Genomic DNA, 27,829 nt, shown 5'->3' with positions numbered 1-27,829 from the left:
TTATGCTTATCTCTACATTTTCAGTCTGAAATTGTTCAGAGTAAGGACTGTCATACCTTAAATATAGTTCATTTTGTGGAATGTAATTTTACACAGCAGTGGAGCAGTATAGCAAATAAAATGTCAGCCAAGAATGCTGTAGCTTTATGATCCTGGATATATGCTGAAAGAAACACACTTTTTTCTTCACACTCAGAAAGAAATTTTGCCAGCATATGCATTAAAAGAGGTCAACAGTCCTGCAAGGTGCTATTAATGCATAAAGTGATTTTCATGCAGTTTTCACACTTTCTATCCTAGAGCACTTTGCAAAACTAATAGTAAAGAGTATAAAAGCCGGACTGAGAGAGGACGGAAGGGTTTCACAGGGAGGAGTGGGAGAGCTGGCCGTGCTGTGGAGCCGGGCCCGCAGCTCCCCGGGCTCGCCTCACAGCGAGCGGCCCTCACGGCCCGGCTCCTTCCCGGCCTGTGTGCTGCCCGCAGCCCTTGTTGTGGGTGGAAAGGGTGTCACTGCCGGCTGAGCCTGGCAGGCTGATCCAGCAGAAAAGCCTGCCGAGGGCGGGGGAGCAGAGCCGGGGACCGTGCCGGAGGCAGCCGGCAGCGCCGCTGGCAGGGAGCGGGGGATGGCAGCGGCCTCGGGGGCACAGCGCTGCCTTCGGAACGGGGCAGCGGCTGCATCTCCCCATCTAAACCAGGCTCCTGGGCTCCACTGCAAAAACAGAACACCCTCCACAAGTGTTTCATTCTGCTCTAGTTCTAATGAAAACTCAACTGTTTGTTTCAAAACTAACGGACGTGGTTTAACGCACTTTCTGAAACACGAAAAATAAATGAATTACTTCTTGGATTTGTTAATTACAATGAGTTTACAATTCTAATGTCTTCTTACTATCTTTTTTTTTGAGTATTGTCTACAAACACCATTTCATAAAATTATGTTTTTACCTAGAACATACCCTTGCAATAAGGTTTCATTGTGCTGAAAATCCCAAGAAAGCAGACTCTGCCTGTTAGCTCACATTAACTGAGGCTTTGGCTGATATTTCCGTGGAAGGTATGCTGATCTTTCTAGTAGTGTCAATAGAATCACATTACTGCTCGAGTCATCATTTTCTAAAAGCTATTTGGCAGCTCACCATTCATCCCCTACAGTTAGATTCAACACTGTTTACAGCATCTAATAAACAGCCATATACAAATTAAAGAGATCCTTTATTATATTTCCTAATGTGGTTAATTTCACAATAAAATGCTGTGTCTACTTAAAAATGTTATTCTTTTTCCCTTTGACCATGAATCTTAATGCTTTATTTGTGATATCTGAGTTTTTAGTAACAATAAATCCTTTGTCTGCTTGATGCAAAGAGTTCAGTGGTTTAATTAAAGGGGATTAATTGAATTAACCAAATTAATTAATTTGGTTGAAACAAATGCTTAGAAAGACAAAGTTAAAAAGTAGTTGAGTTATGCCATTCATTACTGTGTGGGTGTTCACAATCCACTTCAGCACGAAGTCAGCTGGGTTGGATGGAACCACTGGTAAAAGCAGTTAAACTAACCCTGCTGACTTTACAATGCAATAGGGTTTAACGACACTAATAAACAGCAGGAGGATAACAGCAGAAAAAAGAGCAGCTGGAGCACTAACAAGATGAATTATGACATCACAGCAGCTATTGATAATGAAAACCCCTGGACAGTAACTTCTCAAAATTGTACAGCTGTTTCCAAATAGCCATCTGTCTGGGCCCCAAGGCTATTTGATGTGTGGATACTCTTAACTTAGCAGAGCTCAGTTAAGAAATTACAGAAACACTGTGATAATATTGAAAGCTGATGTGATATAAGCAGTATAAACTTATATTGGTTTAAGGAAAAAAAATTGAAAAGGGGCAATTTTGCAACTTTCTTTGAAGTGGTGAAACAGCTGTGTGTTCTACAGTCCTAAAATAAATTATTTGATGACAGGAAAGCTCTGTGAGAGTGATTAAAAGGAAATTTGTTTTTCCTTTTGAAACAATTGGCAAAGGAAGTCTTATCACTATATAAGTCTCCAAAACAACTTAAATATAGAAAGATTAAATTTCTTCAGACACAGGAGTTTTAATCAATTCAACTGTCAAATGACACAGTCCACCCTTACCCCTGTTTGTCTTCACTGCAGCATTTTGAGAATGGGTTCACTTGTCCTCTGAAAATGAACTTGTAATTTTCACCTTTAAGATTTTATATGCATGAAGACTGCAAGCTATGACTGTGTAATCATCTAAAATCATATTAATCCTTTTTCACATTGCTGTATTGTGAATATATAGGTTTGTTTCTTGGAAGTGGGAAACATGCATCTCTTCCTGGTACCATGGACAATGGAATGAGTGAAAAAACATGCCTTGATGAGATGATAAAAATATTAACAAATTGAAAACAGAGTCTAAGCCACAAACATTAAATTGTAATCACTTAAAAGGCATTAGCAAACCTGCAAGGTCAACCTCTATCATTATCTCCAGGAATGCAATTCTCCAACAATTAACACTGACAAAATTAACCAGGTGTTACAAAGAGAAAAATTCATCTTTTATATTTTAAATTTATAACAAGGATAATTTTATGAAAGGAAATCTGAGTTCACTGTTTTCAGATACTTGAATCCAGATATATGTGTTTTCTTTCAAAAAGAAAAAAATGCCTACACTTTTCTACCAAGTCAGCTCATAATAAACTGTAGTAGAAAGGCTATGAAATCCCACTTGAAGAAAAATTTGGTTGCTGTGCCAAAATTTTCTTCATATGTAAGTCAAGCCTGCTAGAAGACAACTTAATGTCTCACTGATTTTATCTTTTCATAATTTTTGTGCACTGTTACTACATGATTTAATCTTCTAGGTCTAAGCTACTAAAACCAAGAATTCTACTTCCCTTACTGCATATGAACACCCCATATAATACACGCACACATATAAACACAGTTTTCCCCAGTTGTGATGTATAATTTTCTTCCTCTGAATTAATTATTTTCAGCTATAAAATATCCCTTAGGCAGTTTCAAGGATTGGTAAATAAAACCTGATATTTCATAGATTAAAACTGCAACATAAATATAAATAAATGTTTGGAGAATCTACACAGCCTTTGTAACAAACTCCTATCACCAAAAATTATCACTCTCCTGTCCACAAACAGGGAAAAAAAAATAGCACATGACAGTGTCAGTTATTGAAGGAATCTGGCCTTATTTCCCTTGGCAATTTTTTAGGCTGTTTGGGTTTGTTGGGTTTTTTTTGTTTTTGTTTTTGTTTTTTTACATCTGTACAGGCCAAGTTCTGCTGTAAATAACTACAGGAAAGTGCCAATAGAATATTTACTGGATAGAAATCTGACAGTTTAGAAAAACTGTACTACAACCCATCTGGTAAAAATCAGCCTTACATGATGAGTAGCTGGTAGGTGTCTAATCCTGCCCTAGAAAACACTGTGCCAGCAAATTTTCATAGTTTCCTGAAATTATTGAATTGTATATTGTATTTTTCATTGCCACTTTCAGCTGCACAGGCAACTCAAGTAGAATAAGTATTAACTGTAAAGAAACAGCCAAGCATTTCCACCAGAATTACCTTCTCTCTCAGGATTAGTGTCCTACTGTGTGGCCTATTTTTTAATACAACTCAAAGTATAAAAATTCAACACAGTGTAAAAACAAGCCAACCAACCCCACAATTTAATGCACTTGCCTTTGGCTTCCTGTTTAATCCAGAATTTTTTCACTACCTCAGTAATGTGCCTCTCCTGTCTCAGCTTCTTTTGCCACTGACGTAGCTCTTGTATTTCACTATCACAACGAACCTGCGGAAGGGGAATCAGAAAAGAAAACTATTATTATATACTTTTGTGTAACCCCAGGATGAGGATACAAGTTTTTTCACAAGGCTGTGGCTGGGCAAATATGTGACAGCCATCCTCTTTGCTGGCACTGAGGTAAAAGCAAAGTCACAGAGGTTTACAGTTTTCAGCTTACACAGAAATGAAATCCACACAATTGACAAATCCAGTTGAAAATATAAATATGTCTATTAGGTGGTCACTTTGCTTACCAAGGACTCCTGAGAATGACATTGCAGTGAGATGCTAATTCTTTAAATTAATTAAAATTTAAAGCCTTTTGCTGAAGGGTATTAGTGCCTTTAGAAAAGCATAGCACTATAAAACCAACCCACTGACCAAAATAATAGAGCAGAAGAGGAGCATGAAGGGTCATGCAGAAGAAAATTTACTCCATCAACCTGATTCACACCTGCCATCAGCTGCAAATAGGCTGACTGGCAATCCCACCCACACAACAGGAGAGCCATTAATCTGTTATTTGAAATAATTGGACTGCATTACATGATACCTATTCTTTGTCAGTCAGTCACCCCATGAAAGGCATAATTCTGCTTCCACAAAATTACAACAGTCAAAGGCCTTGATTTCATTTAGATGTAAGTTGAATTTTTCTAGTATTGTATCTATAATTTTTATACTGGTGCAGTTCCTACTAACATAGAAGTGAACTAGCTCTGCATCAACAGCTTTTACCACTCTGCTGCTTACACTTGTTGTAAGCAGGATTTAATTAATTAGCAGTGTGTTGCCCATTATGGGCACGAGATACTGTCCTGAACAGTGGAAAGGGACATGCCAGCATTACCTTAGACACTGGTGATTATCCTCTTAGAGTCAGACTCAAATTGTAATAGAATTATTTTTAAAATGCAGTTTCTGTGGTCTGGGTTTTTTTTCCCTAAATGTTACATATAAAAATGTCATTATGTTGCAGGACTACATTTAGAGAAGCTGTGGCTGCCCCATCCCTGGCAGTGTTCAAGGCCAGGTTTGATGGACTCTGAGCAACCTGGTCTGGTGGAAGGTGTCATTGCCCATGGCAGCAGGGTTGGAACTGGGTGATCTGTAAGGTTCCTTCCAACCCAAACTACTCCATGATTCAAAGATTCAGTGTCCTGGTAATTCAATCTGAAATGGAACAACATGGTAGAAACAAGCAGCAATAAGCTCAGTTTCTCCTGGACACATTTTTGCTTGCAGGAAGATAACCACTTCGTTCCCTAGAAAATTTCTAAATAAAATTGTCCTTACTGTATTCTTACAGGATATGGTGAAGAGTTTGCTCAATGACTTGAACTTTATTGTATGCTCTTCTCCATTACACTCTGCTTTTCTCCCACTTTGCCAAGACACATACAGAGCAAAAGAGCACGACTTAGTTTTCCACTAGTTATAAAAAACCCTAAACCTTAAAGAAAACAGTATAAATTATTTATCAAAACTATCCTTTCCTCCCAGGATTCCTCCTCTGTGCTGCAGCTAAGAATGCAATAAACAGCAGCTGAACTCCCATAGCACTCTTCAATCCACTTAGGAGAAGATAACTTGCTATGTTTCAGACAGTGCACTGGCAGAGCAGAAATACAATACAAGGTTACTCAATCAATAAAAACAGCCAAGACTTTTGCTCAGTGACTTGGGATCAGATTCATCTTAGACCTCCAATAATATTCCATTATACTGATATAGTTCTGTAGTATCTCCTTTAAAACTTATAGGGATTTTTTACAAGATTGCTATGAAATTTTAAAAAATAAAGAACTTGCAGCTACAAGTGACATATTCAGCTATACAAAAAAATAAGATAATTTTCTATTAAATCCATAAAAGACTATTTTCAAAAATAAAATATGATCGAAACACAGGATAATTTCTTTAGGCTTGCCAAAGACATTTTTTCTTTTATGCTGCTATGTATGCTTTTATAAGCCAAATAATTCCTGATTACATGGAGTCAGTTCACAGAGGAAAGGGTTAAGGAAATGCTTATGGGACACAAACATGTAAATGACAGAAGTGCAAGAGGCAGGGAGACAGAAAAATTACTACCTCCATATCTAAATATAAAATTTCTGAAAACATGATGTGTCCATTTACAACTTCAGCTGTGTAGAACCTGTACTTGGGCTCATGACAGGGCCACAGTTGTCTCTGTATATTGAAAATAAAGACAATAACTCTTAACAGTTAAAAGATTAAAGGCAATTATATCCGATTCTGTATAGTCTCCCTAAGCAAATAAAGCAGTGGTAGTGCTGTGAAATACACAGTGAAATACAGAGTTCTGAGATAAAGACAGAGTCAGATACTCAAATACTCCAAAGTCAGTCAGCATTAAATCCAAGCAGTAAAATGAGCTCCCAGAACAAAGTGTCTTTTTAGAAAAATGGCCAAAAAGAAGGTAAAAATAACACAGATAGGCCACCTCCAGTAATACAGGTGACAGGCAGGTAACAGAATACATTAAAAAGTTCCAAATATGCTTAATATAGTTTAGCATAGTTATAATGTAGTTTAGCACACTGATACTTCCTTAGAAAGATCTTTTGTTTTGAAACCAGAGTGCAACGCTAGCATGATGAAAAAGCCATGACTTAGCAGCAAAATCTCCAGGCAAATAAAGAGAGTCAAGAATCTTGTCCAAACAACTGACCTGTCTCTCCTGCAGACCAGAACTGCCTGAAGCCCTGGAGGGGTCTTAGCTTTGAAGGCAAAGTTCACTCCTACACTTGATGTAAATAACAGTGAATATTTGTGTGACCTTCTGGGTTTAAGCCTTTGCTGGTAGCCACAGCTTGCTGGAAAGCAATATAAACTGTGATAGCAAAAGCACAACTACACTTTGCAAGCTACAAAGCAAAATTGAAGCATTTTTATCTTCAACTTTTGCTCAAAAGATGTATATAAAATAGCACTGAGTATTTACATAATACTGTCTAATTTGAACTCTAAGATACTACAAGATTTAGTCAAAAAACCCATGCTTTCAGTGCTAGGTGAGAACATATACAACAGATAAGGGTGACACTAAAGGTTCACCCACAGACATCAGAGGAAATTCTATTAATGAAAAATTTCTGTTAGTCGAGAATAGTTATGCAAATTTTCAAGATTAAAAAAAAAATAAAAATGGCACTAAGCAAAGACTCTGCAGTAGAGGGGTGAAGAAATGTATCATCTTTTGTTGGAGAAGTGCCTAGAAAATTGACACCTAGCTGTATACTGCCTTGGCCCGTGACAGATGAATGGAACCTCAATAAAAAAGGATGGTGGAAAGGGAAAAGAAAGAATTCTGATGACAGAGCTGTCTCAAGTCTTACTTGAGTGCTCCCCCTGGCCCTCAAAGAGCCCTCTCAAGAAGATGTTTTCCTTTCTGTGATGTCCTCAGAGAAATCATCAGTTGTATTTTCCACTGCTATTTGTTCTGGAATTCAGTTCTTGATTAAACTTGAAATTATTGTCAGAGTGCCCATCAGTGTCTTTGTATAAAAGATTGTAGCAAGGACTTGGTTGATGGCAGCCATTAATTATTACTACAACAATTAAACAAGTGTTACTCTCAAGGTGCTGCAGATAAGGATGAGTTTACTGTTTTGATCATGCTTTATTATCAGAGTTCTCATGATTCTGTACCTATAGCTTTTTCCCCCCTTTACACAGAAAAACCTTTACTGTTTGATCCATTTTTGCATTTTTTGCCATGTGTTTCTGATACTGGCATGCTCAGACAGCTGGAGGTAGCAGAAACAAGTGAAGTATCAAGAGAAGACATGATGCTCAGTCAGTTATATAACTAGATAAACTCTACTGCCTAAATCAATATGGTAAACAAAATACCTCTAAAATGGTGTGAGATGTCTTAGAAGACCAAGGATGAAGTACCCTGTCTCTCCATCCCAGTGTCATGTATCTGTGTGCGCATGTTTAATTACCCACTATTATCACACTGTGTAAATTTTATTTCAAAAGCAGGATTTCAAAGTTCTAAAGCCTCTGAGTTATAAAACAAGGTTTAATAAAAAACTTCAGAAAATAATTTCAAATTTTGACACAATAATATCTTGAGGATGCAAAAAGGCATTATTTGTAGGTATTCAGTTATTATCAGCTATTAAATCAGCATTAGCTGAGCTATTTATTTTAAAAGCTAATAATCTGAATTCTTTGGTAATTTTTCACAACATACTTATCATTAATGTGATGAAATCCCATTTAAGCTTAGTGTTCTCTTAATCTGCAAGCCCAAGGATAACACATTTTCCAATGCAGTAATTTTTTACTAATGATTTTTATTTTATATTCTGATTGCAATTTTTAATTTTTAAAACCCCATATTATTTCACCTCAAATAAGGTAAAACATTAATGCCTAATTTTATAGCCTGAATAATTTTTATGTCTCCTACCTTTTATAGCTAGACTTTCTCTCTCATTTGTGAGAATTGGTTTAGAATGATAAATACCAGTGTGAAAATCCTGAAGTTCATCCATACAAGGAAGAACTGTGCCCTTCACAAGCTTTCAGAGAAGCAGGAGATATCTGAGCAACCTTGCAGTGTTCAGCAAACATAACTGTTATTGGATAATGGTTGCCTCCACTGTAAGGATGCCTGCAGGGATACTGTCAGTGCTAATTAATGTTAGTGTCAATGCTGCCTCTGCTTAAAAAAAGAAAAATAAAGGAAAACAAACAAGCAGAAAGAGTCACAAAAATCCATCAGCCAAGAAGAACATTTCAAGGTATTTAATCATATTTGGCTGCACAGAACATTATAGAAGCCACTTACATATTCATGCTTATTAAAAATAGTAGAGAACTTAACAGAGTGTTTTATACTGATTGTTATTTAAAGAGCACCTGACATCCAGAGATATCTCACTGTCCATCACAACAAAATTGCTGGAGGCTGCTTAGAAGCTTAAGTTTTGATAAAGGAAGTCAAAGACATTTCTTCATCACCAAAGTCACCTGAATTTCAAGTCCATTTCTTCCTGAGGTGTGAAGGTATTAAAGCTTTTAAAAAATATATTTTTTATTTTAAACTTTTTTAGGATTTTCAAATTAATTTATTTAGTATCCTAGGGTTAGCATGGCTGTTACTCTCCAAAATAACAGCACTGGACAATTTTCTTTGCATTTATTTTATGTACCTTTCTTTTCCCCCTTAAACAGGGAATGGCACTAATGCTGTGTTACTAGTATGCCTTACAACATCTGCTTATCATTTTGTTTCCCTTTTCCTTGAATAACAGCCTCCATGCCACTCATAAATCTCCTGTCTCATTCTTGGTCTCAATTCCTTGTCCTTTCTTTCTGTGTGCATTTATTTCTCAAGAGACCTCACCAATCCTCATGCATCCCCACATTCACTCACATATCCCTGCATGAAACAAAGTCACACTCCATCCTCGAGAACTACCCAAAGCAACTTTCAATTAAAGAAAGAAAATCGTTCAGTGTTAATTGTACTTTGGAAAATCGAATTTCTGTGGATTTTTTGTTGTTGAGGAAAACAGTGAGATTACATCAGCATAAATGCCTGTGAAAAAACTGTAGTCACTAGGCATAAGGCAGAGCAACATCCAAAGCCAATGAACCATAGGGGTCTCAGCAGCTATTTATAGTATCCCCTACTTAAAATTTATGTAAGGATTTTCCCCGGGGCCTTCACAGTCCTACAGTTTTCAACATCAAGCAAAATAATTATAGATTACTCTTACCCGATAACCTCTCCAGAAGGACTGAATTAGTATGCTTGCTTCTTCTTCTGATATAAGCAGAGATAGAGGAGTTGGTGGTCTAGGACTTAAAAAAAATTTTTTTTTTAAACAGACAGCCTATAAATGTATAACACTTTCTTGCCTAACAGTATATTTTATCAAAAAGAGAAATGTTGTTTAGGAGCCTGAAAGACACAATTTCTTACTGCTCTGAAAACAAAATGCACAAAGAATATCTCCTTTAGAAATATATTGTTAATATGCACTACAAAAATTCCTTCTTAAAACAATAATATACAAATGGCACATCAAGCACAGTCATATTCCTTATTCTTGTACATTTCAAACTCCTTCTATTATGATAAGGTTTGAGGTGGGCAAGGGAAGCACTCTGCCATTTGTAAAGCAAGGAAGGTTTTAGTGTGTGTGCAACAATGAACAGACTTATGATGTAAATGTTTATTACATGAAATACACAGAATATAAACATATCTTTGTACATTCATTTACATTATGGTGTCACTTTAAATTAAAACATGCTGAAAAATAATGATTATCATATCTGCATAGCATGAATCCATGTTTACAAATGTCTAAGCAAGTTCTTGAAATGCTGAGATTTTACTTTTGATACCATATACACTTTCTTTTGGTGATAAAAGAATGTAGTACATTTGTGAACTCAACCATTTTCAGCCAAAATATATGATAATTTGAAAGCACATTTGGTGATTCTGTTGCTACCAATTTTAATGGGATCAAGCTAGTAATTAAATTCAGCCATCACCAGCAAAATCTCACATGACTATATCAAACCTTGCTTCCCAAAAGCCATTTTCTATGGGTGTTAATTTAATTTCCAGACACAATGACCAAAAAAAATCATCCATTGGAAAGGATAAAACCAAATTTGTTTCTATACTGTCTTTTATAAGAAATGTAATTTGCAGCCAGTGAACTATAGGGTAATAACACTGCAGCTGATGAAAATACCAGTTCTAAAGAGAAGCCTTGGCACAGCTGCCAAGAGCCACTCTCCCTGCATGGGGAACAGACTGAACACAGCCCTGACTTGGAAGAACACACCATGATGAATTTGGATGCAGCACCCACCCACAGATACATGCAGCCCATGCAGAAATATGATCTATAGTATTTATTTTATAAAGACACGTACACTGCAAAGCCCATTAATAACAAGCTATTTATTTATGCAGTCTTACATTTTCTGGCTAAAATGCTGCAATTTCTTTTGGAAATTTATTTATGGCATATTACAGCCCAAGCTAGGAGGCTTGACAGCTTACATTTTCCTTTCACTTAATTTCATTCATATTAGTCTCTGCCCTAGTAAGCTTCCTATGCTCTCTGATGTCTTTCTCTTAGGGCTTGTCTCCACTGCAGGAGCATTTCAACTTAGAGCACAGCCTTACCTCTTATCTAATGCTACAGTGACTCCACCGTTTTAGTCTGTGTATTCAGCTAAATTGGTCTCATCGTCATGTCAGCTGGGTTTTGGCCTACATTTATTTTAATGTGAAGTAAAACCTTGGTCTGTTTGGAAAAGTCGAAATAAGGCAAAAATAAAAAGCAGTCTCTCCGTTGAGCTAAACCATCTTAGCTCTGTGAACATTAATTAGCATTTCTCCTGCTCAGGGGAAATCATAAATGCTGGACAAGCAAGGCTTCCTGAGATAACAGCTTCTTATAATCAGACTTAAAAATCTGAAGTTGGACTGTGCTTATTTCCCTGATAGGCTTTCATCCTCTGTTCTATTTTAGATCTTTCTGAAAACCAAAACTTAGGGAAAAATCACAGGAAGACATACATATTTTACAGCAGTTATATCAAAGACACTGAACTTCCTCTAAGAATAAGTACATCTCCAAAGAACAACTTGAGATTTCTCCTAGCCTGCAAGGTCAACTCTAGCATTTCTTTGCTTTCATTTTCAAATTATAAAAACGTCTAGTTTATAATCCAACACTAAAACTGAGAAAGCAATATAAAAAAAAAAATCAAGCAAAACTGGGATTTAATTTTTAGTATGACACTCACTGGCAGATACCAATCCTTTCAATGGCACAGCTCTAAAGACCAGAAGTCATGCCAGCTCCAGTTTGGTCTAAGGGTATAAATGGAGAATATACACAGTTTTCTGCAGGTCAAATAAAAATAGAATCTGAGCAGAGGCAATCACCCCTCAGCAGTGAATGAGGGCAAGAGGAGTCTGTCATTTGGGCAGAAGACAGCTGTATGCCTCCAAGATGCAAACTGACAGCACAATGTACACTAACTACATTCTGCTTATTTAGTCCTTGATTATGCATGATCTTAAAAGCCCACATATGATACAGTGATATCTACTTACATATACATTTACTGCTTAACATAAGTTGCACCTGTAAAAGAGATAATTTTTTTTTCTTAAGTATTTTATTTTACCAAATCTGCATAAAGCAGACACTGAGAAAAGTTAAATTCCAGAAACACGTTTCTTGCTTTCTGAGCAAACTTGTACAGATCTTGAGTCAGTGAGATATTCACTACTTATATGACATTATGCAAGTGGAATTTCACACCCTGAAGATATAAAACAGACTTGCATTAAATAAATGTAGGAGGCATTGAAAAAGGTTCTTAATGAAGACATGTATCTGATTTCCTCATGGACAGAAGATGGGGTTCTCAATGAACTCTGAAAGAGGGAGGAAAAGTGTCTCTCCATTATCTTGTCTCCAAAATAGACAAAATCTCTGGGGGTTCATAGTCACAGTGATGGGCACTGAATTCTGGCAGTATTTCCACACAGTAATGCCCTGTCAGAAACTCTGTCTTCATATTCCCAATCTGTCTTACAAATAGGCCTGATTCCTTCCTTGGAAACAAAATATAAGAAAAAATTCAATCAAGAAAATTTTCAGAATATATAATTCAAGGTTTTGTAATGGCTCTCCCTGTTCCAATCTGTTTCCTAACAGTAGCAGACAACCCCCCCATTTAAGCAGCAGCCTTAGAGCCAGGTGCCTGCAGAGAGCAGCACTGCCTGGGGCTGGTGGTGTGCAGGTGAGAGAGGAATCTCCAGGTGCAGTCACAGAAGGGCCTGGGTTTCTCTCTGCTTTTAGAAATATCTTCTCTACAAATACTGAAGCAACCCTAATGAAAAGGATGAGGAGACTCCTGAGTTTCAGTACCACAGCCATAGTTTGACTGTGATGGTTATTGTTCTTGAATATTTAGATCATGTAGGAACACAGGCAATGACAGAGTCACTGAAAAAATCATAATCTAAGAGAACAGGCCACAGAATAGGGGTAAATGTAAGACACACAAGTAAATGACTGTGATGATCTGTATAACTCTTTAAAAAACATTCTGAAAAAGTCTGTTTTGGGAAATACTCAAAAAAATCCCGTGCTGGTCTGAACAACCAAAAAAGCTCTCCTGGAAATTTCTCAAAGTAGTTATCTTTCATATTTGCAGTATTTCTTAGGATCAAGAAACACTACAGCAACAGCTGCCTTCTTTATGTCTTTCTTCTTACATGCCTATCCCGATCTCCAAAAGTGTGCAATAATGAAAAAGTACTGTTCTGATTCAAAATAAATGTCTCAAAAATCTCTGCTTACAAATACTATGAAGGTCATTTACCCAAAAAGCAGGAAAATGGTGGTTCATAAGCAATCAGACACTGAAGTACTGATTCATCTGGCCTGGTATTTAAAATCAATTACATATATTGATCAAATGTTACACAGGCACTGTATGAGCCTCTCAGATTTCCAGGGAAATATTCCCATAGACACTTGACAAGAGTACCCTGAAACATTTTCACAGGTCATATAGAGTGTGAACTGAGACCTTTATAACATTTTCAGTATTATTACAATTATTCCATAGTCAGAAATAAATTCCTAATCACTAGTTTTCTTTTACAACAATCTAAATGCATTAGAATATTATTAGTATTTGAGAAAAACAAAACCTTTACAATATACAATAAAACATTTTAGTGCATTATATGGAGAGTACATTTTTGAAGGATTGTAAATTAAAACCAAATTTAAACCTCTTAAAAGAGGAACTGCAACCAAGTAGACATTTTAAAGTGTGATTCCTACTAACAAGAACTCTTCTTCTCTATCATATTGTCCAAATAAAAGCTCCTTTATACTGTCAATAGTGAATAGAATTAAAAAATGTTATAAATACATTTGAGAGTGCTATTAAAGTCACCATAGTGACAATATGCATTCAACTGTTAAACACATACCAGCTATTTATATACTTGCTTATCTATTTATAATGAAGAAAAGACATGATAAAAAGACAAGACAGTGTGGAACTAACATGACAAAGTTGTTATGTGGGGAGGCAGAGTCATGTAACCAACAGGAGACTGAGGCAGAACAGGTGATTTGTAACAAGAATGTCAGAGGAATTGGAGGAAGCACAGCAAGAAGTCTTTGTGATGAGAACATGCCAAAAAACAGCAGAGCAAGAATCTTTTGTCTTCAGTTCTGTCTGAAGATTTCAGTGGATTTCTTGCCTCTCCTTGGGAGGACGTGTCCATTTTAATGCTCCAACTCAGCTCTCCTGTGCTTGCATACTTGCTATGGATTTTGGAAGTCACAAAGCATTGCCTCAGCTTTCTCTCTCTTAGGACCAATATTTATGTAGTCAGTGAGAGTGTTTGTGGGCCCGGACTGAAGGAAACCAAACATGGATCTATTCCAAAGGCCACTCATGTCGACAGGAAAATTTCCATCTATGTTTGTGTACTTTAGGTCAGACTTTGTATGGTGAAAACATGGAAAAGCTCCCCTTAGTGCGCCAACAGCAACATTAGGAAGATATCACAAAGCACTAATAAATGTTCAGTTTTCTCATTGCCATTTTGACAACCTTTATATAAATTAAAGCATTTTTAATGCATCAGATATTACAGCCATAAAACCTTCAACCCCATAAAGCATTGTTACAAAATATAAATATTTTACTCTGAAAATTTCTGCAGTATTTCAACACACAGTTTTTAAGCAAAAAATTCTCCTTTGTTAACTTGAATTCTGCCACATTACTTGAATGGCAATTTTTACTTGGAAACACACAGAATAACATCCATGGAGATGTATTTGTTGGACTTTATTACAATAAAATGTTCTTTAAAGCTCAAATTATTAAAGAAAATGAAAGAAGAAAATATAAGGCAAATGAAGCATACTCCAAACATGGCTGGTTTAGACACACACCAATTAAATATGGCAGTGTGCAGAAAGCACAGCCTGTAGAAACTGGGCATATTATGGAAAGAAAAAAATCAGTCACCCATGCAAAATTAGCCCTATTTGCCATCTGAGAGCTGACAATGAAATCAACTGTAAAGGCAGCTGAGACCAGCAGACTTCACCCAATTAAAATATCTGGGGGAGGGAGAAAAAAAATAATCAATGTATATATATGTGTATACAGATATTTGGCAAAAAGCCACTACTCCAAATTTAGTAATTGTTTATATCTTAGCTGCCCACTTCAGTAAGGGCATGATAAAGATATTTTCTCTGTGTCTGTACACTTGTTTTGGTACATGCAGATAGATTAAACCAGGAAATGTGTCCTTCTGAACTGGGTAGCAAGTAAATCTCTCTAATAAAAAAGGAGAAAATACAGATTAAAAAAATCCTGTGAATTATTTTTTATGTGAACTTCAAAAGCCATGAAATACTTATGCTTGTTCCTAACATATACCATGTACCACTCTCTCTTATTGGATATAAGGTCGAGGTTTATATTGAACAATGCTGTCAAATTGTTAAATTCACATGACAGACTTTTATGATATCATTGTTTTTCAGAGCAGAGGGAGTGTTTTATTGGTTTTTTCATATTTCTTTCATTAATATGCTAAAAAAGGTTGGGAAATGATGCTGCCATGTTACTCAGACTATCTATGCCAGAAAAGTAAAATTTCAGAGGGATCACAGCATCATCAGAGCTCACTGACTTTCCCTGGCCCTGATTCAGTACACAGAGCTTGGTTACTTGCAACTGAGCTTCAGTGCTGTTCAACCAGAAACACCACTGGAAAATGCTGACAAAAGGCAACTGTGGTGCTCATTAGCATATTTATAGGATTACAGAACATTCACAGCTCTAATTCTGTTTCCTTGGTTCTACCAGCAGCCTCGAATGGAGGAACAGGTACATGAGTTTGTATCTCAGCAAGCACCCAACAAACATGTGCTGGTTTTGTGTTCAAGGTCCACTTTCCTGCCCTCTGAAAGGTGCAGCTGTCCTTTGAGGCAACAGAAATGTCTGGCATGTGATATGGAGATTTCCAGTCAGCACTGAAGCAACAGCCCTTCTGTTCCTTTTGAAATGTGCTTGGGGAATTGAAGATTCCCAAGAGATGTAATATTTTGTCAGCACTCCTGGTAACATACAGAACTCAGTGGAATACAGGGTACCTATACTAAGATGTCAGCAATTATTACACTAAAGCTGGAAACAAATTCAAATGTTACAAGCTCCTTCACCTACAATAACTAGGCTTTGAAGGTACAAGGTTTGCATTTAAAATTCTGAAAACTGAAGCAGCATTTAGGTCTCCTTATTAGGGAAAAGTAGGCTGCAAGATCTCATTTTGAAACGCATTGCACAGAAAGTGAAGCTCATAAGACTGTGGCTTTGACTATTCTTTAAAAAAAAAAAAAAAGGATCTTCAAAGAAGAAACTGGAGGCACTGGAGGAGAGCCAAAAAAGTCATACTCAAGTATTGAATATATTTTTAAACGCTGGATCTCGGATAGAACAAAACCAAAATTCCTCTGGGTTTTTTTTGTTTTGGTGGTTTTTGTTGGTTTTTTTTTAAGCATTAAGACTGCTCGGAACTGATAAACCCATCTAAACAATTGGCATAAGGATGTTTTTCATCAAAATTTGACCAGCACTTTTTAGTATGTTGTCTCTTATATATTCTTAATCTTGTTAAAAAAATGAAAACTCCTTTAAAAATAGAAATGGCAATGACAATAAAAAACAGAATCAATTACATTTTAATCTGATGGCTGGAAAGATATAATAATAAACTATTTATGACATATGCAGGACATAATAATAAATTCTCTTATTTTTATTCTTATTTAATATTGCAGCCTTTCACTTTGCTCCAATAATATTTACTCCAGAAGCAGCATTTTTCAAATCTGTAATTTTAGGATAAGCTCACTAAAAGTAGTTATTTAATAATAATTTTAATAATTATTATTTTAAGAGCCTACTGGTTTAGAGCATTTAAGATGAAGTGTATCAACTTCAGTAGGACTCTGACACTCCAGTGTCCTTGTGGAGCTGTCACTATGTTATTTAGGAGCACCACTACTAACAGAAGCTATGAGTCATTCAGGCTGTGATTCCACAGTGTATTTCTCTTGTTGGCAAAGCTGACTTAAGCAGTTCCTGCCACCACCTCTCTATCTTAGCAGCTCATTTATTCTATTCACCTTGCCCTGAGCCCTTCATTTTAATCCTTTGTTTGTGCCAATACACAGGTTTGTCACTCTCCAAGGTGAAGCAGAGTGGAGAAATTACCTGTTTTAAATAGCTTTACAAACCCTCCTCACACATTTTGGCAGAGAGATTCCTAACTCAGAGTAGGGCCCTGATCAGAATAATCAAGAAGCCTACCAAACAGACAAGGTGGTATTAGGGTGCCTACAGCAGGTTGGGGTGAAGAACAGAGAATGTTTTGCTCAGCTTTACCTCCAAGAGAAACATCTGTAAAACTGATCTTAGAGATTTTACCTTTGGTACAAACATCCATCCTCACAAGCCCGCTGTATCAAAACTGCCTTACTGGCCAAGGGCTCTTCTGTGTGCTTAAGGAGATGGGTACAACAGCCAGGCTGCAGCTCATGCTCACTTTACAAAGCACCAAACCTCAGCCTTAAATGGGCATCTTGTTGGCAAGAAGTGTGTGTGACAGAATGGAGCAGATGTGTCCCACCAGAGGCAGCTTTGAACAGCAGTGGCAGTGGAAGGACAGCACAATGGCCGAAGGTATCAGAGTTGGGATGAAATGGGTCATTCTCCAAAGGGGTCTCATACTGCAGAAATGTCCTACACAACTCTGGCCACATGACCACCTCTCAGGGAATCAAAGTTAACCCTTTTGACAGCTTATCCACAGACCTGTGATAAGGAACTTCCCTCTTGCTCCATTGGTGTCTCAAGATTCCAAGTGCCACATGTCAAGAACTCAAAAAAAGCTCAATTTCCACATACATCCTGCAACAAAGTAAATGTATCTACAAAGATATTAATCTCTATGTTTTCACCAATTACCAATCCAGATCCCAGTTAAGTTTTCAATTTGAAAATTTTCTTTAAAATCTGACCTCTGCTAGTTTCTTATTCCCTCACTATGGACTAATCCTTTGCTTTTCTCACACAGATGCTATATTTTAAAGTAAATGCAGTCTCAAGGACAGTAGCATTTCTTTCAAAACTATTGTGCTGCTTGGTTCTACAAAAATAACACAGAATATATGATTGAGGCTGCCAAAATCAAGTGCTCATTTCTCAGTCACAAATGTCTGCAGGAATGCATCCTGACACCAAGGATTGTTACAGGTATTTCGAAAGCAGCTGCTTACAGTTAGAGAAGAATTTGTTGCCTACACTCTCAAAGATTTCCATAGGAGGAAGCAGCACTGAAAACATTGCTTTACTCCTTAGTACAAAGATCTTCATAACACTACCAGACTATTCAAATATCCTGCATTCTACAATTAAAATGTTTAGGAATTCAAAATTAATTTATCTGTGAACAATTCTGGTACAAAATACCTTGTAATACACTAGCCAGTTAGAAACTATCACATCGTTCTTTGTTGCACACAGTAAAGGGCATTTTTGAGGGCACAGCTGCAACACATTGAGGCTCTTTTTTGGGATAGCAGGGGCAAAAGAATAAAAGGATAAAAGATCATTCTGAGTACAGCAACAACTTACTGGTCCTTTAGCCAGTCCTTAACAAAAGGAATGGAAAACAATTCTGTGAATGACTCATCTTTCCTCTTTGGATTCTTGCTAAAGAAAAAGGAAAACAACTCATATTAATTTAAATTTCAGCTATTCAATTTGCAAATTAGAGCCTTGGAATCACTGAACACACTTAGTAGCAAAAAAACATGATTAACTTACTTGTATAACCACTCAGTTAGGAAATCAGAGGGAATAAATTTGGTTCTTTTCCCCTAAAGATAGAAGATAGTTTCAAATTATTTATTATCTTTGGATTGGTCATATGTTTAAGCTAAATTGACTGCTTTTATTAAATAAAATATACAGTACATTACTCTGTCTACTCTTTATAGATACAGCCAACAGACAGTGGTTCAGCCAAAATTTTAGAAATTTTGTGGAATGATTTCAAGACAAACTATGAGTGAGAAAATTCTACATAAATTATCTTGATATTTGCTACAGTGTATCTAGAACAAAGATCTCTGAATGGTGTTCTAAGTGGCAATGTCATTGTGAAGCAATTAACAGAACTCATTCATACATGAAAATATGTTGTAAATTCCTTGCCATTTTGTTTAAAGTTTATTATCATACTCAAAATACTTCATTTCTTCCAAAACACAGAAGGAACATTGATTGGATATTGTTTCCTCATGCATGGAACCAGTTTGAAGACATTGTGAATATACACAGAGCATTGTATGGCTGCTCTGACCAAATTATCTGCTGGGTGTCCAGAAAGGAAGGCAAAGCCAAAGGAAGGCTTTTGTCTGTCCACAACCACAGAAACTATGGACATTACAGAGAACCAGGTAAAAAGTTCAAAACCTGGAGCTTCACAGCAAAAAATTTGTGCTCTTTGCTCCCAGTTCTCAATCTTAATGAATAAAAAGGATTTTGCAAAATGTTTCACTGCAGGTTATCCTTAGGGACTTGTGCAGCCAGTACCACAGCCAGCCATTCAGAGCCTGAATTTTGATAAAGCCAAAATGGATTAGGAAATCCTTATTTTTTTTAAGGATTTCCTCTCCACATTCCATCTTGACAGATTGAATGTATAAATGAGTACAGGCTCTCATTCTGCTTGTCACAAACCACAGTAACCATCACGTGGAGAATAGAACATGGAGTTCTGGTTGGAATAACAGGAGAGCTTGATCAGCATGTTGAGAACCCCTCTGACATGAGATGTGTTCTGGATGCTCACAGTCAGAGTGAGCCCTAAAAGACATTGAACCCCTGCAGCCCCAGGGCACCAAGTGCTTCATCACAACAGCAGCCATTGAGCTAAAAGCAAGCTGAGCTCCCATCCCAACACTTATCCATCAAACAGGAGATTCAGCTGTAATAATTGCTTCTTAGGAAAACAATTCACACCAGTCAAATGCTTTTGTGAAACTGCTTAATGTCACAAAAGAGGCTGAAGTCTTGATTAAAATGTAAGAAGTTAAGATACTACTACCACTTGCAAGGGAAAATACAATAAACATGTAATTGAATATCTAATGCATGAAAAATGAATTTATTCTATGCATTATCCTCGGATGTGAACAGAGAGACAGGAAAAAATGCTCTACATAGCCTAATTCTTTCAATTCATGGTATATGTCATAATTTGGGGGTCAGCCACAGGTGAAGTGGAAGAGGAACATTGTGTGAGGTGCTGACTGCCCAGGGAAGAACACAGGGAAGTCATGTAGCTGGGGGATGACAAGTGTGAAGTTTAGTGCTGGACTGCAGGGCAGTCCTACAGGATATCCAGGAAAGCTTTTAATTTTCCAAGGGAATCTTACCCTTGGTAGAAATATGGTCTGACTTCAACAGGAAAAAAAAAAAAAAAAAGAGAGAGAGAGCAAAAGAAAGCAGAAGAACAGAAGATGAGATCACCATAAAACAATTATTAATCCTGAGCCATACATGCCTTAATGACCTCTTTTGTGACAACCAAAGCTTTGGGGTTCAGGTAGAGCTCCATTAAGTGCCTGGCTGGGAAGAAACAAAGCTCCTCATGCAATTTTCACATTTATGCCAATACCAAATGCTCTTCCAAGAAGCCAAACACCTAAACTTTAAGAGACCAATACCTTCACTGCAAAGCTTTCTGTGAGTCACTTCAGATGTTAAATGGACAAATCTTGACTTGCACAGAATCTCTGAGCAAACAGCATTGTCTGATTGTCACTGTACAGCTATTCTCAGTCACAGGATGAAAATGGGTCCCATTACTTAGGGAATTGTTTCAGAGAATAAATTCTACACTTTGACAGCAAAATTCAATTTAATCTAGCAGTTGTAATTTAATCTAAGTAAATTGCTTTTCCTTTGCAATGGGAAAAAACGATCAGAACAGGGTTGTCAAAACAGCCATCACCAAAGGAATCAAATTCATCTTGTTTTATCCTTGTTAGAGGCAATGAACTTAGCAGAGAGGAATTCAATCAAGCTGAATATTTTTTTTATTTTATTTTCTTTGCCAGGAAACAGTTTATTTTGCTAGAGAATTAAATCATTAGTTGCACAGCAGTCAACATTTATAAAGGGAAAAAATTACATAAATTGACCTGCCTTTGACACATTCCTCCTATGCTGCATGAATCCAGATAAAAACAGGAAATATCTGTACAATGTGCATTGTTAACCTGCAGATGTGTTTATAAACTGTTTACATTCAGAATTCATTTTCCATTTTTCAGTTTAAATACGATGTGCTTGGTAATAATCATGAAACTATACTGGTGATCAGAAGATGGCAAAGTCATTAGGAAACCTTCCATTCCCTTTCCCCAGTCTATCATAATTTTAAATATAATATATTCCATTACAGAGCCTGATACAGCTTCCTCCTTCTGTGATAGATAACTAGAAAGAAAAGTCAGAGTTATTCTAATAAAAACACTTTATATACATTGTTCAGTTTAATGCTGAAAAATTAATGCATTAGTCAGTTCTCATGAGAGAAAAGATTTAAGAAAATAGTCTTTCCCCTGTAGGCATTTGACAGCAGATGGGATAAAACACAGGAGAACTTATGGTAGGGGAAAAAAAAACAGTGAGGAAATACACTGGGCAACCTAATAGGTTTCTTTAATCTCTAATTTAAAAATGAGGCTTCTGCAGACTTTTCTCATCTTTATGTCAGTTTGAAGTCTGAACATATATCTAGCAGCTGCTGGTTTTTCTAGGCTTTGGCTTTTCAGATCACATAATGCAAGAGAGGCTATTTTAAATTAAATGTGTAAATTGTTATGCCTCTTTAGCACCTTTCAAAAAAGATCTTTCCTACACAAATCCCCACTTCCAGCATAACCACTTCCCTTTCCTGACTTTCCCAGGTGATTGTCCAATTCTTCCTCTCCAGATGCACCTTCTCTGGGCTCTTCCTTGAATTCCTCTGCTGGCCCCAGGATCTGATCTTCCTTAACACAATTTCAATTGCTCAAAACCTCTCCTATTTAACTTTTCCTTTCCTTCCCATTCATCTTAATTTCCTTTCAAAACATGAAAACCTTTAGTCCCTCTCATCAAAATCACACTCATCATTCTCTCTCGCCATTCCCCCTCTCTCCTCCTGGGCTCATTCAACATTGATTGCAGTCAGTTTGAGTATTCCTCCCTTCCTCCCAGGGCTTCTTCCATTTATCTTCCCCTGGTTTATTCTATACAACTGCCCTTTACAGGCTTTAATGACCCATGTCTAGCCAGAATTCAAACTCAGTATTCTTTTCTCATCCTTCATGATTTCAGTTAGTTTAATCACAATTAATCTTCTTCATGTCCTGTTGTCTCATGAATTCCATGAATCTTTTCAATCTTTGTTGTCCTCTTATTTTTGGAAGTTGTATTTCAATGTGTTTATCACAATATCCTTTCTCCCTGTTCTTACTTTGGGTTTCTAAGGACTCTGCTTTTGATCCTAAAATTCAGTTCAAGTTATTTCATTAGCCTTTTTAACACAAATTATATCAAGTTGGGGTTTTTCGCCTCCAAATCCATACAACACATTTCCTACCAACCTAAAGGATAACTAAAACCACATTTTATGTCAGATAAGGAAACAGAATGTGCAAGTACAAGCACCTGGACAGTAATGGAAAAGAACACAAATAGTCAATTATATGGCAAGCATAAACAGCTATTGTTTGCCTAGTTATTCTTCAAAAGGAGGAAGAAATGAGGTCACAGTGGAAAACTATCACCTGACATCAGCTTGCTTTTCTAAGCTTGGCTCCCCAGTAGCAGGGCATCTTTCCACATAAGTGTGTTTTCTATAAGATGAACTCATTTTTATCAAGTTTCTGTACATTAGAAAATAATTCCTCTTAGTAGTTTTCTACAAAGCAGCACACAGACCTATACAAAATCCATTTTTAGCACAGACACTTTCTAATATAAATATCACTAAAATCTGATTAAAATATTAATTTTAATTAATTAAAAACAGACAAAGTAATCTTAGATTTGTTCTGAGTTTTAAATGGAAATATTTCTAAGAATTTTAATATTTTTTAAAATATCTTTATATCTAAGTTTTATTGCCTTCAGAAATAGCTAACATCTATCAAAGCCTGTATTATAAGCCACTTGTAGGACATGCCTTTTTCTTAAAGGACACATGCTTTCAAGAAAAAAAATCAATATAGATTTTATTAAACGTGTGATGAATAATATATATGTCCAATCTGTTCTTGGCTAGGTAATGTAAATGTGATGGCAGGAATGACAGACAGATGTCATGTACGTGAGCCATTTTCCAATTTCATCTGTATTCATCACAGATTAGAGATATATATACACACCTGTACATCCATCAGTTTATAGACACACACAGATTTCGTGAAGACCGAGAAAAATTTGAAATAACTGGTATTAAATGTACAGGTTTGGATCTGAAATTCAAATTGACATGGTTTGAGAAAATAGCAGAAATGATGGGAATCCCCCCAGCTCCCAGTACCTAAGCTATTGCTGGGGCTCTGCTAGGCTGCAGCAATACAATGAGGAATGCATTTGTGCCATGTGTTGCACCATTTCTAGTGGGTTTTTAAGCATTTCCTACAGACAATGAGGAATTTCTCTCCAGACATACACTGGAAACAAATTTATAAAAACACATGTAGCAAATAATTATTTTTAAATCTGCATTTTTATAAGTTCATTCATGCTTGATACTGTGTCTTCCAGTTAAATGGAATTTACAAAGAAAAGCTAAAATAGAAAATTTATCTCTATTACAATGCCAGACCAGTAAAAATAATTGAGTCACAAGGTAAAATTCAAGTTCTGTACATCACCCTCAAATGAGTGAAATGGATTAATCTGAAAGGAAACCTGCTCCTCTAAAACACAACACAACATCATTTAGGCTAGATACAATCAGATATTTAAGGACGATTTGTAGGGACCTAGAGATTGTCATAATGATCAAGTTCATGTAGAATGTAACCTATTCTGAATTACTGGAGCAAATAACATTTAAAACCAGATCCAAAACAACCCATGCTATGTTATATCGTATGATTGTGGTTGGTTTTCTTGCAAAAGACCAAATTAAAAAAATATACTGCCTGTGAAAAAAAAGCCTGTAACTTCCTGCCAGTGATTTGAAATGAAAACTACAAACTAACCTCAAAGCACTTCTCCTTCTCTGCTTCTTCCACAAGAGCAGCCAGTCCGGGTAAGAGCACTGGGAATATGTAAAACTCCAAGTATTCTCGAGGAGAACCTGAACAAAACAGGATAGCCTTCACCTACAGCTAAGCACTTGAATTTCACAAACACACAACCATTAGATATCACAGAGTCAGTACCAGTCATTTTGTCAATACCATCACAGCTTGGACAAAGCAGATTTGTTCCCTTCAGCCACGGGTCTGTCTTCACTTCTCCTCAGCCAACACAACACAAAGTTGAGTAAATTTCAAACTAAAGGTGCACCAACACTGCAAACTCATTGTGCTTCAGATATGTCAGATTTAGTTTTGAGTGAATAAACTCATACACCAGAAGCAGTTTAGTCACAGAAGTGAAAAGTTTTGTGAATTAATTTACCCTGACAGGAAGAAATTAGCCTGTGCTGAACTCAGCACTGTTGCAGTTAAACCACTTTGATATCTCATGCCCTTTACAATCTGCATTATCAGAGTTAGTCATAAAACTAAATTTCTAGACAGAGGAAAAACCAAAGGTTATATTTTAGTGGTGCTGTGATTTCTTTGTCATAATTGCTTCATACTTGCCAGATCCTTCAGAGAATTTAACACAACTCCATATATCCAACTTTTCCCCTCTCTGAGGACTGTGTGGCTTGGCACCTCTCTCCATTCGGGAAGTATTGAGGTCTTGGTGTGATCAGCAAAGCAAAGATTAAGTCATGGAGTGTTCTCTTCTGGCAACACAGCTGCAACACTGAATTTATTCTCAGCTTTATACCTTTAACTGGTTCATATACTGCCAGGAAATGCTCATAATTGGGAGGACACTATTTATAAAAGCCAAGGGTAACACTGCTTCTGACTTGCACCAGGAATTCCTAATGAGCGAGAATTAATGGAAGAGAAGACAAAATGAAGGGCTAAAATGCATAATAAAAACACATTGCTGCTTGCTAAATTTATTATAAAGTATAGGAATTGGTAAAAGTGAAAGAACAAAACTTCAGAGCTGTTTCCATTCTAGTCGGTAATCAGATGGGTAAAGACAGTATTCTGACAGCAGTTTGCAAATTCAATTTTCTACTTAGTCTATTGATCCTAGTTTTGCATTATTAAATCAGAGGTAGAAATGCCTGCTATTTCTAGTTTAAGTGACTAAATAAAAAGTCACTTATTCAGAAATGCACAGAACTACCTTAGCTAGTCAATGTTACTGGTTTGTAATGCAAAAGTTGATATTTCTTCCACTGACCAACTGGCCAATCTCCCCGTTTTCAGAGCAGAGGCCTAACCATGCAAATTCCACACAACCAAAGGTGTTGTTGCTGTTAACACTCTAAATTAAATAAATTCAAAACCCTTGCCATATGCAAGAAAAATAATCACAGCAGGGTTCAAGATAATATACTCCTACTTACATTTTTTTGGATCAGGGGGGTCTCCAGAAGGGGCTTCCCCAAGTGTGGGAACCCGATACTGGGTTGCAGGGTCAGAAAAAAGTTGTTCCATAAGTAATGGCTGCAACTTTGCTCTTTCCAAAGGCACCTGTTCAAAATAAATGTATCCTGCCTAAATACCCCAGCAGACTAAATAAAAATATACAATCCAATTCAACAGAAAAAAAAATATACAGCTAAAAATTATAGAATTATAATTTCTTATTTAAACACTGCATTATTTATTTTCTGAATACTTAAAAATATATAACTATACTTTAAAAACTTCTGCATTTTCCAGCACAGTAAAATCATCCAAACCTAACAGAAGGTATATGACTCCTTTTGAGAGAATATGGTGAGATACCACAATTTTAAAAATACTCTATCCATTGTAAGAAATAGCAATTGTTTGGAAATTAATACTAGTAACATTTTCTGGAAAAATGTTTTCCACTCAGAAGCTTATGTATCTCTTTCATATTGTTCATAAGTCCTGACATTCACCTTTCAAAGAAAAGAAACTTTTCGTTTTAGCTTTACCCAAGTTGCTTCAAATACAAGCAATTATTAGGAATATTATATTTGTTGGTTCAAAGAGGTTGTTTGAAAGATAATAGCTTCATTTTATGAATGAGTCTACCCTGTGGGTATCTAATTTTCCCATTTAGCTGTTTAAAATATTTTAAATCCATCACTATGCAGATTTTTTACTTGAACTGTACTTACTGATCCTTGTTTTGATTGAGGAACATCTAAAAATTGAGCTTCATGCTCTAAAAGTAAAAAAAAAAAAATACATTTATCAGGAGACCCTAAACAATATTTATTTTCCTCTAAACCAACATTATTTTTAAAGGTTTTTATTTAGGTTTGAAAGAACAAAATTAGTATGCAATAAATATTTGTTTAACATGAAATCTAACATTTTAAAACAAGCAAGAACTTTAGAGACTCTTGTCATGTCCTCTCCAGAGTTTTAAGTCAAGTGCCAAGTTCTCACTGACAAAATAACCCTTTATTGGGAAAAATTTTAACCAAAATAATAATTCAAAATATTTCAACATAAGTAAAATGCACATGCTCGCACAGAAGTAACCATTGTTTTTACTAGTAGACAAGACTGCTTTTAATAGTGGATTCATCTTTAAGCAATTAAATCCCACAAACATTGCCAAGTATTACTGTCTCCACTTAGAAAATAAAAAGGAAAGAAAAAAAATAAACCTACACAAACAAAAAACCGACGAACTAAAAGCTGTACATGACCCTCAAGGATTACTGAGTGGCTCAGGCTAAAAATAAAGGACCAAGACAACGAATTTGAGATGAGAAAACCTACAGATCCCACAACAGAGACCGCTGAGCCCAAGGGAGCAGGCTCAGTTCCACCACTGCACGGAGGATGAACGGCAACCCAAAGCCACGTGTGTCACAGGGGGCTTGAGCCAGAACACTCAGTCTGACTCCGCTGGAAATGGCCATTTTAATGCGAAATGCCCACTTTAATGCGAAATGCCCACTTTCAGCATTAGGAGGTACCGAGTGTAGGTAGAGAGCCCCATTGGGGAGCTGCAGCACTGCAGCCTCCCAGCTTTCCGATCTCAGAGTTCCCGGACTCTGGCAGGAGTCAAGGGCTTTGCTATTGGAATGGCGCTCTGAGGATCGATGTTTTGTGTCCATTTAATTTGTGTACCGGCTCGGCGGCCTGTGTGCCTCCGCAGGGCGGTACGGACCCGGTTAGAGCGCACCCCGCCAGGGGAGCCCACAGCCGGGCGAGACACAGGCCCCGACACTGGCGGAACGGCCCGGCTGCAGCGGGAACACACTCGGGCCGTGTCTCTGGGGAAGACGCGACATTAAAGCAACACCATTAAAGCAGAAACGCTCATGGACTTGGTGCGGGGGGACAGAGAGGCGGTTTTGGGCACCCAGTGTGGGGCGGGCACAGCCCCGTGCCCGGCTGAGGGCGGGGCTGGCCGGGCAGCGGGGAGCGGCGGCCTGAAGAGCCCAGAGGGCTCGGGGAGGCAGTGCGGAACCCCTGTCCGGGAGGCTCCGAGCGGAGCCGGGGCCGGGGCTCCCACCTGCGGCGAGCCCGGTGCCGCTCGGCCG

At 37.1% G+C, this 27,829-nt stretch overlaps 1 protein-coding gene across 1 annotated transcript; it reads right to left on the bottom strand.

Moving 5' to 3' along the window:
* Positions 1-507: 507 nt before the first annotated feature.
* Positions 508-26,477, bottom strand: IQCK (IQ motif containing K). The gene is made up of 8 exons (XM_088064315.1): positions 26,447-26,477; positions 25,700-25,826; positions 24,255-24,352; positions 18,808-18,860; positions 18,616-18,693; positions 9,603-9,687; positions 3,716-3,843; positions 508-709 (listed from the first exon to the last, which is right to left on the bottom strand). The coding sequence occupies exons 2-8, from the start codon at positions 25,788-25,790 to the stop codon at positions 508-510; spliced, it is 735 nt and encodes a 244-aa protein (XP_087920441.1). The 5' UTR covers positions 25,791-25,826; positions 26,447-26,477.
* Between the last annotated feature and the right edge of the window lie 1,352 nt (positions 26,478-27,829).

Source organism: Pseudopodoces humilis, chromosome 18 (genome assembly GCF_049639895.1).
Source record: "Pseudopodoces humilis isolate 2021_Gansu_Grassland_sample_001 chromosome 18, ASM4963989v1, whole genome shotgun sequence".
NCBI lineage: Eukaryota > Metazoa > Chordata > Aves > Passeriformes > Paridae > Pseudopodoces > Pseudopodoces humilis.
Note: the sequence above shows the minus strand (reverse complement) of the source record. Positions and strands in the feature narration are given on the sequence as shown.